Source organism: Hipposideros armiger, unplaced genomic scaffold (assembly GCF_001890085.2).
Source record: "Hipposideros armiger isolate ML-2016 unplaced genomic scaffold, ASM189008v1 scaffold_649, whole genome shotgun sequence".
NCBI classification, from domain to species: domain Eukaryota; kingdom Metazoa; phylum Chordata; class Mammalia; order Chiroptera; family Hipposideridae; genus Hipposideros; species Hipposideros armiger.
This window is the reverse complement of record NW_017731999.1, coordinates 8,711-21,240: the sequence shown is the minus strand read 5'-3', so window position 1 is coordinate 21,240 and position 12,530 is coordinate 8,711. Positions and strand designations below refer to the sequence as shown.

Sequence of the window (12,530 nt, the reverse complement as noted above, 5' to 3'; positions counted from 1 at the left end):
TAACAGTTTAGGCGAGGAGAGATCTAGCTGGAAAAGCTCACTAGTTGGCTCCAGATATTCACTTCCTGTTGGGCTGCTTTCTGTTAGATACTGCTATTCTGATAGGCATTGCAGGAAACACGAATTTGTAAAACAGGCAGGCCTTCCACCATAGCCCCTTACTGGGGTAAAAATTATTGTGACCACACCACAGTCCAAATCATGACCATAGACAACTATGGGAAGTAAGAAGATAAAATGCCAAAGCCATGTATAGCAGTACATTCTAAGACCTCTTATCTAACAACCCATAGTCATATATACACATACAAGCTTTTAAAATTAGGGTCTGTTTCTAATTTCCTATTATCTATAATGTCTTGGCCTTTCCTCATTCATTATTAATTCATTTATCTATTTCCTTGTGTCTTTCCCAAGTGCACATTTCCCATAAACTTTGAGGACAGTGAATGAAAATGAAAGAGCATTTTTCCTCAGTAATATTTTCATAGTTATAACCTCTGAGAACAATTTCTTGAGCAATGTTTTGGGAGTTGTATTCCGGAACGTGTTATCTTTATGGTCTTCCCCCTAGTAGGACGGATAAACGATCTTGCCTTGAGAGTTGCTCTGAATTTTCTGGTTTCAGTATAAAAGATAAATATGTCACTTACAGAAGCTACAGGAGTAGACCAAGCAGGCCTGAAGTTTAGGCCTGCCAGAGGATGGCATGTCTGAGAGTGATCACGGGAAAAAGACGGATTCTCACAGGACACACTGAGGAATGGGAGTCAGTTGTGACTAGTTACTTGTGTCTGGTGAGTCTTGTGAGAGTTTGGGAGGGAAGGACAGTGGCAGAATTAATAAACCTTTCCTGAGAAAGCAAAGGAGAGCTTCTCAGGTGCTGAATGGCAACGTCACCCTCTTTACCCACAAAGTGTCTTCCATTCAGTTATACCATGCCCCTTCTGGCAGCCATGTGACAACTGACCACAGTGCAGAGTGACGTGCTTTTTCACTGATGGAATGAATCTGGGTGCTGCGAGCAATTAAGAAGGGAAGAGAAAGTGGGGGGCAGGGTGGATAATAGGACAAGAAGCACCTCTGCAGTTGGGAGTTTGCCAGAAGGAGAAAGGATATGCATGTGGCTGTGTGGAGAGAGGCAGAAGAATTTAAGCAGCAAATAACACGAAATGAATGCAGGTAAGTGCACAGAGGTATTCAGGAAATGGCAGAGAAAACTGGAAATCATGAGGGATTAGGTTGGGGTCGGAGTTTGAAGAACCTCATTTGCTATAGAGGAAATTTAAGTTCATCTTGCAGAAAATCTGTGAGATACATTTTTATTAGTATCGTTATACTATTGCGATTCTCTTCTTGGGTGATCTGATAATGGTAAGTGGATGGATTGAATAGCAAAATGTCCAGAGGCCTGGAGACAGATCTGAAGCTTTTGAAGGCTTCAAGGTTCCAGAAGATAAGGGCAACAACTGGGAAGGAGGCAACAGAAACGAGAACGAAGCATGGGAATTATCTCCACGGGATTAATTCTCTGATGTCAAATTCATAAGTCAAACAAAAGGTATAGTAACTTATACGGCTCAGCAAAAATAATTTACATTGCTGTCACCACACAGGTAGATGTTTCCTAATAGGCAGTCTTAGGATATACCTTTACTTTTATTGCTTTGGTCAATGCAACTGTTCTCTCATACATTCTTTGTATTTGCACTATTTCATTACTGGCAAGATTAAAGATTTCCCCCCCCCCTAAAATTTGATTTAGTATTTATTTCTTCAGCTATCACCATCTCTGTTGTTTATTAGCTGTGTGACTTTGGGCAAGTTATTTAACTTAAGCCTTAGTGACTTTGTCCATACATAGAAGATAGTAGTTGTACCTACTGAGAGGACAGCTGTGATATAAAATGAGAGACCACAGTAAAAGGCCTACCCTGGTGCTTGGCACAGCGCAGGAGTTCAGTAAGTTGTTGTGCTTGTAATATGCTGATGCTTTTGCAAACCTTTGTCTATAATATATATTTAAAACCTATACTTAATTTCTTATGTGAATTTTTGTTTTGTTTAGTTACTGCATGAAATTATTGTACTCAATGTCTCGTTTTCATTAAAAATATTATGTTTTAGAGCTTGGATAAGTATATTAAATTTTGTTATCCTAAGTTTGTTGGATATTAAATTTATATACAAGTTGGGTTTATTTATGATTTCTCTTTTTGCACATTTTTCTACTTTCATGTTTTTGAATCTGTAAAATACCCTTTTAAAAGTTACTGATTTATATATGTTTTGAATCTGTAGGACATGTTTTTCTTCATTATTCTTTTGTGAGTGATTTCTTTGATATTCTTCCACTTATTTATTTTGCATGAATTTTAGAACTACTCTGTGCAGATATATAAAGTAATATTCTGGCATCTTAATTGGAATCTTGTTAAATTCGTAAATTATCTTAAGAGATATTGACATTTCTATTATAGTATTTATTCTTTGCTGTCAGGAGCATATATGTCTACATTTATTCAAATATTCTTTAATTTGTCACTATATTTTGTTGTTTTCTTCAGCAAAGGGCTGGGAGACAGAAGATTTCAGATTTAAATCAGATTCTTGGGAAACTGACTTCACCAATCATATTCTTGGGAAAGTGACTATATGCCTATTTCTAAGAATAATGTGAAAGTGGCTCTGTCTACCGACAATCTATCTCAGGTCCATGCTACTTAAATGGAACCCATATAAATAATTTTTCTCAGCTATATACTGGGGATGTTAATACTTGTTTGATTATCTAGTGACTAGTTTACATTGGTTTGTTGGAAAAGTCATGACGTATTTTTTCTATGTTTTTTGTTGCAAAAATGTGCCATGATTTTTCCGACAACCCAATAGGAAGGGTTATGAAATAATGTATTCAAAATTAATGAAAATGTTACAATATAAACAAGGGTATGTATGGTATAATGAAATGTAATTATAAGATCATTTTTTGCTTCCCAGAGAGCAAGATTCTAGAGGGGGGGAACCATGGTTTTCTCTTATTGGTATCCACAATATGGTGCCAGGCCACAATAGGAACTCAGGAAATACTACCATGTAAGGGGAATGAGTAGATAGCTTTAGCATTAAGAAAAAAATTAAAAGATAAGGAATAAGTTTGGGGAATGTTATGGTTTAGAGAGAACAAGTTTATTCAATCATTTCTTTCATCTCATATAGAACCATCTTATAATTCAACACTGATCAATATATTAATAGCTTTTCTTCTACTGGCCTCCCCTTGTAGCAAACATTTATACTTTTATATTAATGTGATATAAGTTATTTGTGTTCCTAGAACCTATTATTTTTTCCTTAGTGTAGCTGGTCTGCTGAAAATGAGATTGTAGCTGGGAGCTTAGTGAAAAGGGAGATGGAAGGGGAGGAAAATGTTATATAATTACCCAACATTTGACTCCAGAGCTAAGGATCAGGAATATGCCAAGATCACAGTAATAACCATTGTCATGCCAGATACTAACCAGAAGCCTTCCACATACTGTTCTTAACCTCAAATTAAAGGTGAACCAGAAAGACTTCTGTCTGCCAAAACTGTAGTTCAGGCTTTTACTTTCCTTGCAACATTTCTGCAACCCCCAACCCCCCTTCTCCCCCCCCCAATGCCTAAAGCTAAACTTGTTCTCCCACCATGTCTGCAGTCGGGAAAGAATCCTGATGTAAGGTTTTTGGCTCTTTATAGAAAAAAATATTTTGTTTAGAATTATCATTTGTGGGAAATTATTAAGTATACAAACACATTCCATTGATTTGATATCTTAAGCATTTGCTTTTTTTTTCTTTTCCCCCTAAACCATCTCAAGGGCTAACAATGTGACCTTGTCATGAGAACTGGCCAAAACTAAAATATTTGCATTGAGGAGCTTCTCAGCTTTTTGGCTCATTTGTAACATGGAGTCTAAGGATGTTTTATGTAGCAGAATGACCTTTCAATTTTCTGGATTAAAAGTAATTAAAATAATAGCAAGAATGAACTTTTAAGGTTCAGCATTGTTAATGTCCTCTTTGGATCCAAAATGCATTAGACTCAGTCCATAGGCAAACTCTGATTGAAGTATATGAGTCTTATAATAAAATCTGCATAGTAGTATAGAAAGCACTTTCCCCCAAGTTATCTAATTGTGCAGACATCTTCACTATAACTCACTGAAGTGGTGAGGCAGGTAGTTTTGTTATTGGTGTTCCTCTTTCCCATATCCTCCTCTGTACTGTACAGATGGATTGACTGAGGTTAATCTAGAAAGCTAAAGGACCCTGTTCCAAACCTGATCTTCTGACTTCAATTTCCATAAATCAGGGTTCCTCATTCTTGGCACTACGGACATTTTTCATTGGACATTTCTTTGTTGTGAGGGGCCGTCTTGCGTATAGTAGGATATTTATCAGTATCCCTGGCCTCTACCCATGAGGTGCCATACCACCCCACACCCTCCCCCCACTCCAGCAGTTATAACAACCATATTGGCAAATGTCCCCTTGGGCTGCAGGGCAAAACCACTTCTGCTGATGGACACTATAAACTTTCCAAAAGTACCAATTCACCTGTAAGTGATAATTAACTCCATTCTCACAGAAACCAACTTAACTTCATGTCTGCTCTTCCTGATGCGACATAGTTGCTAAGATGTGTCTTCAGACAGATATCAGCTTGGCTGTGTCTAGCAAGAAGACTGTGGGCTATGCTTTCATATTCGTTAAGAGATCTTTAGTCAACCAGGATAGACTCTCCCAGACGTTTTGCATAGGCTAATGACCCGCAGATCATGATGCATATTAAAGAGCTATGGTGGTCAATAGTGCAGTTCCTCAAGTATTTCTCCTCCCCTAGATTCTGGCCCCCCTTATGGTTGGACAGTACCTTTTAACAAGTTCTGGCCAATGAGTTTAGTAGAACCTCATGTTACTTTACGCCAAAGCACTGAATTGATAGTGGGAGACCCTCCTAGCTTTCTCTTCCATCCAGCATGGTAACTGGCAATGTTTGAGATGGTGTTAGCTTAGGTCTCTCTGTAAGCTTGGGTCCCTGAGTGACCATAATGAGTAGGACACTACTGCCCACCTGCAATACACATATAGCATGTGTATTAAATAAGAAATAAATCTCATGTGTTTTAGGCCACTGAGATTTTAAGGTCATCTGCTTGCTTAGCATAACTTAGCTTATTCTGACTGATGTAAGGGATGAAAGATGAGAATAAGATTGAAAAATAGATTTACGTTAAATCAAGGTGACCTACATTAAAACAGGAAATGTAATAAAAAACTACGTAGAACTTCCTTAAGTCTGAGAGTTCTCTATTCTCATTCACTAACTCTCTAGTGTTTGGAAATTGTTTCAATGTAGATTTCTATGTACTTGATAAGGCATGTAAATTGTATTATTCTACAATAGTGGTTCAAGTACTACCTAACTGGGTAACCTTACTTAATTTCTCTATATCTCAATTTCCTCACCTGAGAATAATGGAGAACAATAGTTAGAATGAGGCTGAGCACAATGCCTGGAATACAGTGCTAGTTAAATAAACCAGAATGGTGACAGGAATGGCTGAAGTTACACAGAACGGCCTGGTAGGAAACCTCTGGAGTGAAGACTGGCAAGGTGGCTTTCTAGGAGCATAGCCTGGAAAGTTATCAGGCTTATTCACCATTCTACAACTTGGGCTTCTCCTATGTGCAAGATGAGGTGTTGTAGCCAATAAAAGAAGAGTTGATTCACAGTTGAAATGACAGAGATGGATCAGAGGCTAAAGCAGAAATGAGCCCCGGTGAGACTGGGAGTAACAGAAGCATGTACACAGATAACACGAGCCCCTTCCAATGGGCTTCCCCAGTATTCATAATTATTTCACAGTGTCCTACGTACCTGTTAATCATATATAAGTGTCTCTCCATGGCAGAGCTCCCTGATGGTGGAGACGGAGTCCTGGTCACCATGGAATCCCCCTTCCACAGTGATCAGTAAGTATGTGTTGAAGTGAAGTCAAAGTGAGTAATAAGATCGGGCCAGTAATTCCTAGGCATTCCATACTTGGGTTCCTAATTGCTCCTCACTCCACATACTCTGAATAGCTCAGTGTTAATATGTGGGAGGCAGACTGTGAACTCAAAGAGATGGCCGACCCTTTGAGTAAAATCCTGGTATTCTTTGCAGTGGAGGCCTAAAACTACCCAATAGTAAAACTGGCTCAGGAGCCTCTGCTAAGGGCTACCCTCCAGCCACTCTTCTCAGTCTGTGCATTAACACCTCAAAACTGGCACAAACAAAACTGAACTCAGCAGTTTTGCAAAGGAGCTGAGGTTTGTCTTCCTTCTTTCTCTACAGCCATCCACCTACCAAAATTCTTTTCTGTGTTTCCCTGAGAATCTCTCTCTCACACAGCCCTGTCACTAATCTCTCAGCCGCTGCCTCACCGACCACTCTTGGGTCCCCACTGTAGGGTCTTGCTGAGGTTCTGCTTCCATATCACTGCAAGATAAACCTTCCTAAAGCACAAGTCTTATCATACTTTTTCCCTGTTCAGGATCTAGGCTCCTTATTTATTAGCTTTCCCTAATCTGCTTTGGCTACTAAGCTCCTCCATACGTTGGTGGTACCTATTACTTATTCAGTTGTGTGTGCAGAACTTCCTATTCTGCTTAGATTAGTGATCTGGTAGCACTAATTACTGAAATTGTTCTCTCATTTAAATACAATGTCTAAAATATTTGCTTCTATATGCTTTGGCTATGTATCTGCTTTTGGAGTATCCTAATCCTTTGGCTATGCAAGGGCTAACTTCAGTTAAAGGCTCCACACTCTAACCCACATATGTCAGTACTAATATATAACTATATTACCTTGTGTTTCATTCTCTGTTTCCTGTGCTTATGCACACGTGTTCCCTACTCAACGAAACTATAAATTGCTTGAAGGCAGGGAGTTTACATTATCTTTACCCGTTACCCTAACAAATATTCATTGAGTTCCAGCCTGTGCCAGGCACTGCATTTGGCTTTGGGGTACAATGAAGAATAAGCTAGATATTATCCCAGTTCTCAAAGCACCAACATTCTAGCATGTGTGTGTGCTTGGAGGGATGAGATAAAAAATTACACATAATTATATGATTAAAAACTGAGCTAAGCACCATGAAGTAAAAATACAAGGTTCTATGAGACCATACTGAAAGAAAATGCCCCTGAGTGAGGAAGGAAAGGATAAAATAGACACTAACAGGCTAGTGTACAAAGATCTAAAGAACCTGGGACCTTGGAGGAACTGAAGAAAGACTGGTATCCACAAGCACATGGGGCAGAAGATGAGGCATATCAGAAGAGGCTACTGAGACACAGGCTGGGTGCAGTTCAGAGCATTGAACCAGAATGAAGAAGTACTTGTTAATTGCGGGTAAACTTTAAGTGGTCTTTAAGAGTCATAATGCAGGGCCGGCCGAGTAGCGTGTTGGTTAAGAGCTGGCTTGGGACACCACAGGGCCCCGGTTCGGATCCCACATATGAGGGCCAGTGACACTGCCCTCTACAGCTAAGATGCTGAACAACAGCTCAACCTGGAGAACGCAATGATGGTGCCAACTTGGGCCAGTGAAGCAATGTCCTCCACAACTAGACTGAAGAACAAAACGACAGCAAATTGTCTGTTCCCCTTCCCCCAACCCCCCAGTGCTATTCCCATCCCCCAATTCCCCAATAAAAATCTTAAAAAAAAAAAGAGTCATAATGCATCATGACAGAGGTCATTTCTGAACCTTTGTTGTCTGTATATTTGGAGTAAAAAAGAAAAAGCCTGAACACCCAAAGCTTAAAAAATACGAACATGTATGTGCTTAGGATTTTTGCTAGTTTCTCAAGTTCAATAAAAAGGGACGGACCAATGAAAACTACGATACGAATTGTGGTTTACTCCATGTTACAAGTTTGATGCCAAAATGCTTTACACAGGCCACCTAACAGATGGTAATGTATTTCAGCCATTACCAATGTGGGTAGGATTCAAGCCAGTGACCCCATAGGTGAGAGGTTGTATATCCAATTACAAATTCCCACTTATCCTTAAGTGTTAAGATGCCTAAAGCAACATATTTTATTTACATCAAGATGCATTGTATAAACTATATTTGATAAAATGACTTCATGTTCTCAACTTAAGTCAAAGAATGCTTACTGAAGTATTTTTTTAATTGAATCCCACTTTAATGCTATTGTATAATCTTTTGGTTAACAGTGCTCATCTTGATTATTCTAACAAAGGGAAACATGGAAATTAATACTTAAGTTGTAGAGCTTATGTCATCTATAAAAATACACATTAGAAAATTCAAAATAGATACCTGGGACATCTGTGAAGGTTTCTCCAAGGACAGATACATGGAAATTGAGTCTTAAGTCCTTAAGATGCATTAATACCTTAAAAAAACTCTCTGGATCTTTATCATGTTCCCTGGAAATAAACACAAAAAATATAACTTGTGATATCTTAGGGTACGTGTTAGGAATAGTATTTTCACTTGTTACAGCATCAGGTCCTTTTGTGGTCTATTGTTAGGAATGTCACAGGCATCCAAGCAGAGATTTCTCCCATCACCTTATATTGGAGCTTCATCATTGAGTTTTTTTTTTCCATAAATATAATATCTCTATCAGGAATCAAAATCCAGTCCTATTGAATTCTTAGGGCTCTGAAGCCAAAATATTAAAGGAGCACTCTATCACGTTTTTCCCATTTTTTTGGTTACACTATAGAAAGTCTAGTGCATTTTCCTTTCTCCTAATATGGTTAATTTTTCACTTTGCACAGGTTTTTAACAAACGAAAAGACCAGTCTTCATGGGATGATGCTCTACTAATCATGAGATTATACCAAAGATGCTATTTCATTTCCATGAGTGTGAATGCCTTCCTCTCCCATTCCCTGAGCCCCTTTGTGCCCACAATGAACACACAATTTCGGGAGTGAGATTACAGACTCTCTCACTAATCTCTCATGTAAAATAACTGAATGGAGAATTATAAATACATCAAGAAGGGGTAGGCCTGAGTCTAAGTCCACTGAGTATTAACTTAGGAGTGGAGGTTCACTGACATATAAAAGAATAATAGTAATACAGATAATTCATTTAGTAGAGGCTTTGAAAAACATGGATTATTTTTGTTTGTTTAGCTTGTCAGTCTTCTTTGTAATGACAGAATGAGAGGCTAAAGGACATTAATTTTTTTAAAAAAAAATCACCAATTCAAGAAATCACATTAATATGGAATGAGTTATTTTTTACATTCTAAGGTGTGAATATTCCAGTATTTCTTGCATTTAATTACACTGTTTTAAATTATCTTATTTCAGACAGATGTGGACCAGATGTCTTGAAAATATTTGTTTTTTTATTTATAATTCAGAATTTTAACTTATTTTCTATATTACAGAGAAATCGTTATATATCAGGAATTGAATTTCTCATTTACCAACTAATTATGTAAAATAAATCTGTAAATTGATCAAACTGCTATATGAAATATGAAAATTGCATCATTCAGGAAATCTCATGAAAAATGACATCTGCAACCCTAAATGTGTTAATTCACAATTCAGTCAATATTTTCAGTATCAAGAATTAAAACAAATGCGTCTTCTAATTAACATTTTAAAGCGGCATTTCTAATCTCAAAAAAATTGTAAATTCTTATAGAATTAGAATTTAGTAGCTATTTTAAACTCTATAACTCTGTTTGATTTGCTTCAAATAATAAAGAATGCAATGGAAAGGAGCTCATCCCTTTTTAAGATGATGCAGATTACATACATGTACCATGGGGAAGTTTTTGGATAGTTCTCATATACTCCACTGCTGTGGGCAAGAACAAAGACTCAGAAGAGATTGAAAGTAAAGACTACGCCATATGCTATCTCCAGCCATATTAATTAGATAGCTGCCACTTACTCTTTAATATGTTCTTTTAGTCTGATTCGCTTGGAGATACGTGGATGAAAAGAATGGAAACAATATAACATATCTTAAAGAGCGAGTAACACTATAGGGAAATCTAGCCAGGCAGTTTTAAGAAATTTTTCATTTTGACTTTAAAAATTTTTGGTTATGGATCCCCAAGGGAATATCTATTCTAAATATTTCCTGCTGGCTTTTGATTGTTTTGTATTACAGTAAAAATATATTTGGGTTGGGAGGAGGTTTAATCAGGTAGAAGCTGCAGTTCTTAAAAGATCCCAAAGTATTTTCAAAGCAGTAGGCTTTATGCACCTATATTTCCAGTGTATCTATATGCGATATATGCTCTACAGTCCTACTGTGATTTTTTAGATATTTTAATAGGTGGACAAAAGCTTTCATATTCAATAGTCACTTTGTATAAGAACACAAAAGATATTTCTACGAATCTCTTTTTGTTTAAGCTGTAATATATGGACAAATATAAGGTGAGATTTTTATTCCCCAAAATTATCCTGAGAAAGAGAGACATTTTATACTAAAGTCATTATGATGTCTCTCATAATGCTAGGCATTCTCTCAATTACTTTATTTTGAACAGAGTACTGTTTAGGGAAGTTGCTTTAACCTAAAACAGCTTGCACTGATGAGATGTTTGGATCGTTTTAGTAGTCATTCACTTGATGGGACTGGTAAAAACGAAAGCAAAGGAATTTAATACTGACTTAGTACTTATTTTGGGAGACATGACCTAACAGTTCTAAGTGTTGGATGTTGTTGAAAACAAGTATTTTAAAGATCACTAAAAAAATCACTGAAAAAGGTAATAGTGGTTACTGGAGATCATGAGTATTAAGTGGGTTTTTACAGATGGGGAAAAGAGTTCCAGTAATGGCATCATACACAGTTTCACAAGCCTTGCATCTCAAACCGCTAAGGCTGAATTCCAGATGACAGGTGATGGAAACATGCCAGGTACCTGAAAAGGTGGCAACATTCTGATGTCAAGTTCCACGGGAGGGGACGTTGGATTAAAACTGCTTGATAAAATATAAGGGTGGGAAAAGAGCAATACTTCCAAAACATTCTACATGCTATGTGCTTTACAGTATTAATTATTTATTTCTAAATTTGTAGGCTGCATATTATAAGTAGACACCTGAGTATTTCTTCTATGTCCCGCAAAGTTTACACAGCCAATTTAGACAAAAAATGTTCTCAGTTTCCTCTTTAGAAAAAAGGGAAATTGTCTAGCATTCAGAAAAACCATTAAATATGTGCACAAATATTTAGCAACAGCCATGTATCAAAGCATAGATATGACCGTGGCAAAGCTCAGTAATTTTTGTCGAGTGAGGAACTCATTCCGGATATCACCCATGGATCTTATGCCAGCACCCATGATATTAATGAACCCATTTAGCAGAATATGTGAAATCTGTCTTAGATTCCTTTCTAAGAAGTCTAACGTGAAGCTCTCATACTTATGATTTTAGCATAAGGCATTAAATATAAGATGGGGGACTTAAAAATAATATATTTAGTGCCCCTGTCTGCCAACAGCTGTCAAGATTAAATACACATTTCATAATATATTCCATTCTCTATAACCACACTTGTAGACTTAGGAGCTCCCTAAACACCCTTCTGCTCTCATCCATTGCTGGTAGGAATGTAGACTGAAATAATATTTTAGAGGGCAATTTGGTAATGCACATAATAAGCCTTAAAATATATATAATTTTGCCCCAGTAATTCTAATTTCAAAAACTTAATAACCTATAAAATAAAGAGGTGCACAAAATTCAACCAGAGTACATTCATAACAGCATTGTTTATATTATAATAGCAACCATCTGTAAATAACTTAAAAGGATGATAAGAAAATATATTTTGACATATATATATATGATGCAATACCACGCAGCTATTAAGAATAATATTGTAGAAGGATATTTCTTGACATGGAAAAATATTCAAGAAAAATAGTTAAGTAAAAGGGAGGTGACAGAATACTATGTATTATATGATCTGTTTTGTAAGGCAAATGAACGTATGTGCCTAGAAAAATGTTTGAGATGAACTATACCAAAATGTTAACATGGTTTATCTCTAGAGGTTGCATTATCAATGTTTCTTTTTTTTTCACATTTTCTGTCACTTTTTATATACATTCATTTTTAATACAAATTCAAATTTTATATTCATAGGGTGTTTGCATAATTCTGTAACATTTTCAGTATTTATAGTAGCATAATTGCTCATTTCCTGTGACCCTCTACGTTTGACAGTTGCCCATCCACTAACTTCATTCATCATAAAACATTCTAGAAGATGAGTCCAAGTCCAAGCTCCCTGGAATTCCCTACATTCTTGACTAGGTAAGAATGAAGCCGTCTGGCTGGGAACTCCTTCCTCCACAGCCCAACTATGGCAGAAGAGACCAGCGTGGAAATATTTCAGGCTTACTGGAAGCAGCAGATATAGCAAGAACAGCTTTTATTCCCAAATATTATTCAGAACATTTGAAAA

The 12,530-nt window shown here is 36.9% G+C and overlaps 1 protein-coding gene across 1 annotated transcript in view; it reads right to left on the bottom strand.

Annotated features, from left to right (window-relative positions):
- Positions 1-8,497, bottom strand: part of LOC109372615 (glycosyltransferase-like domain-containing protein 1) — a gene marked incomplete at its 5' end in the record, with an annotated part of 24,165 nt that extends 15,668 nt beyond the window's left edge. Inside the window, one exon of the mRNA XM_019625986.1 lies at positions 8,388-8,497. Coding sequence (XP_019481531.1) covers positions 8,388-8,497 — 110 coding nt within the window. The remainder of the gene's footprint in view (positions 1-8,387) is intronic.
- Between the last annotated feature and the right edge of the window lie 4,033 nt (positions 8,498-12,530).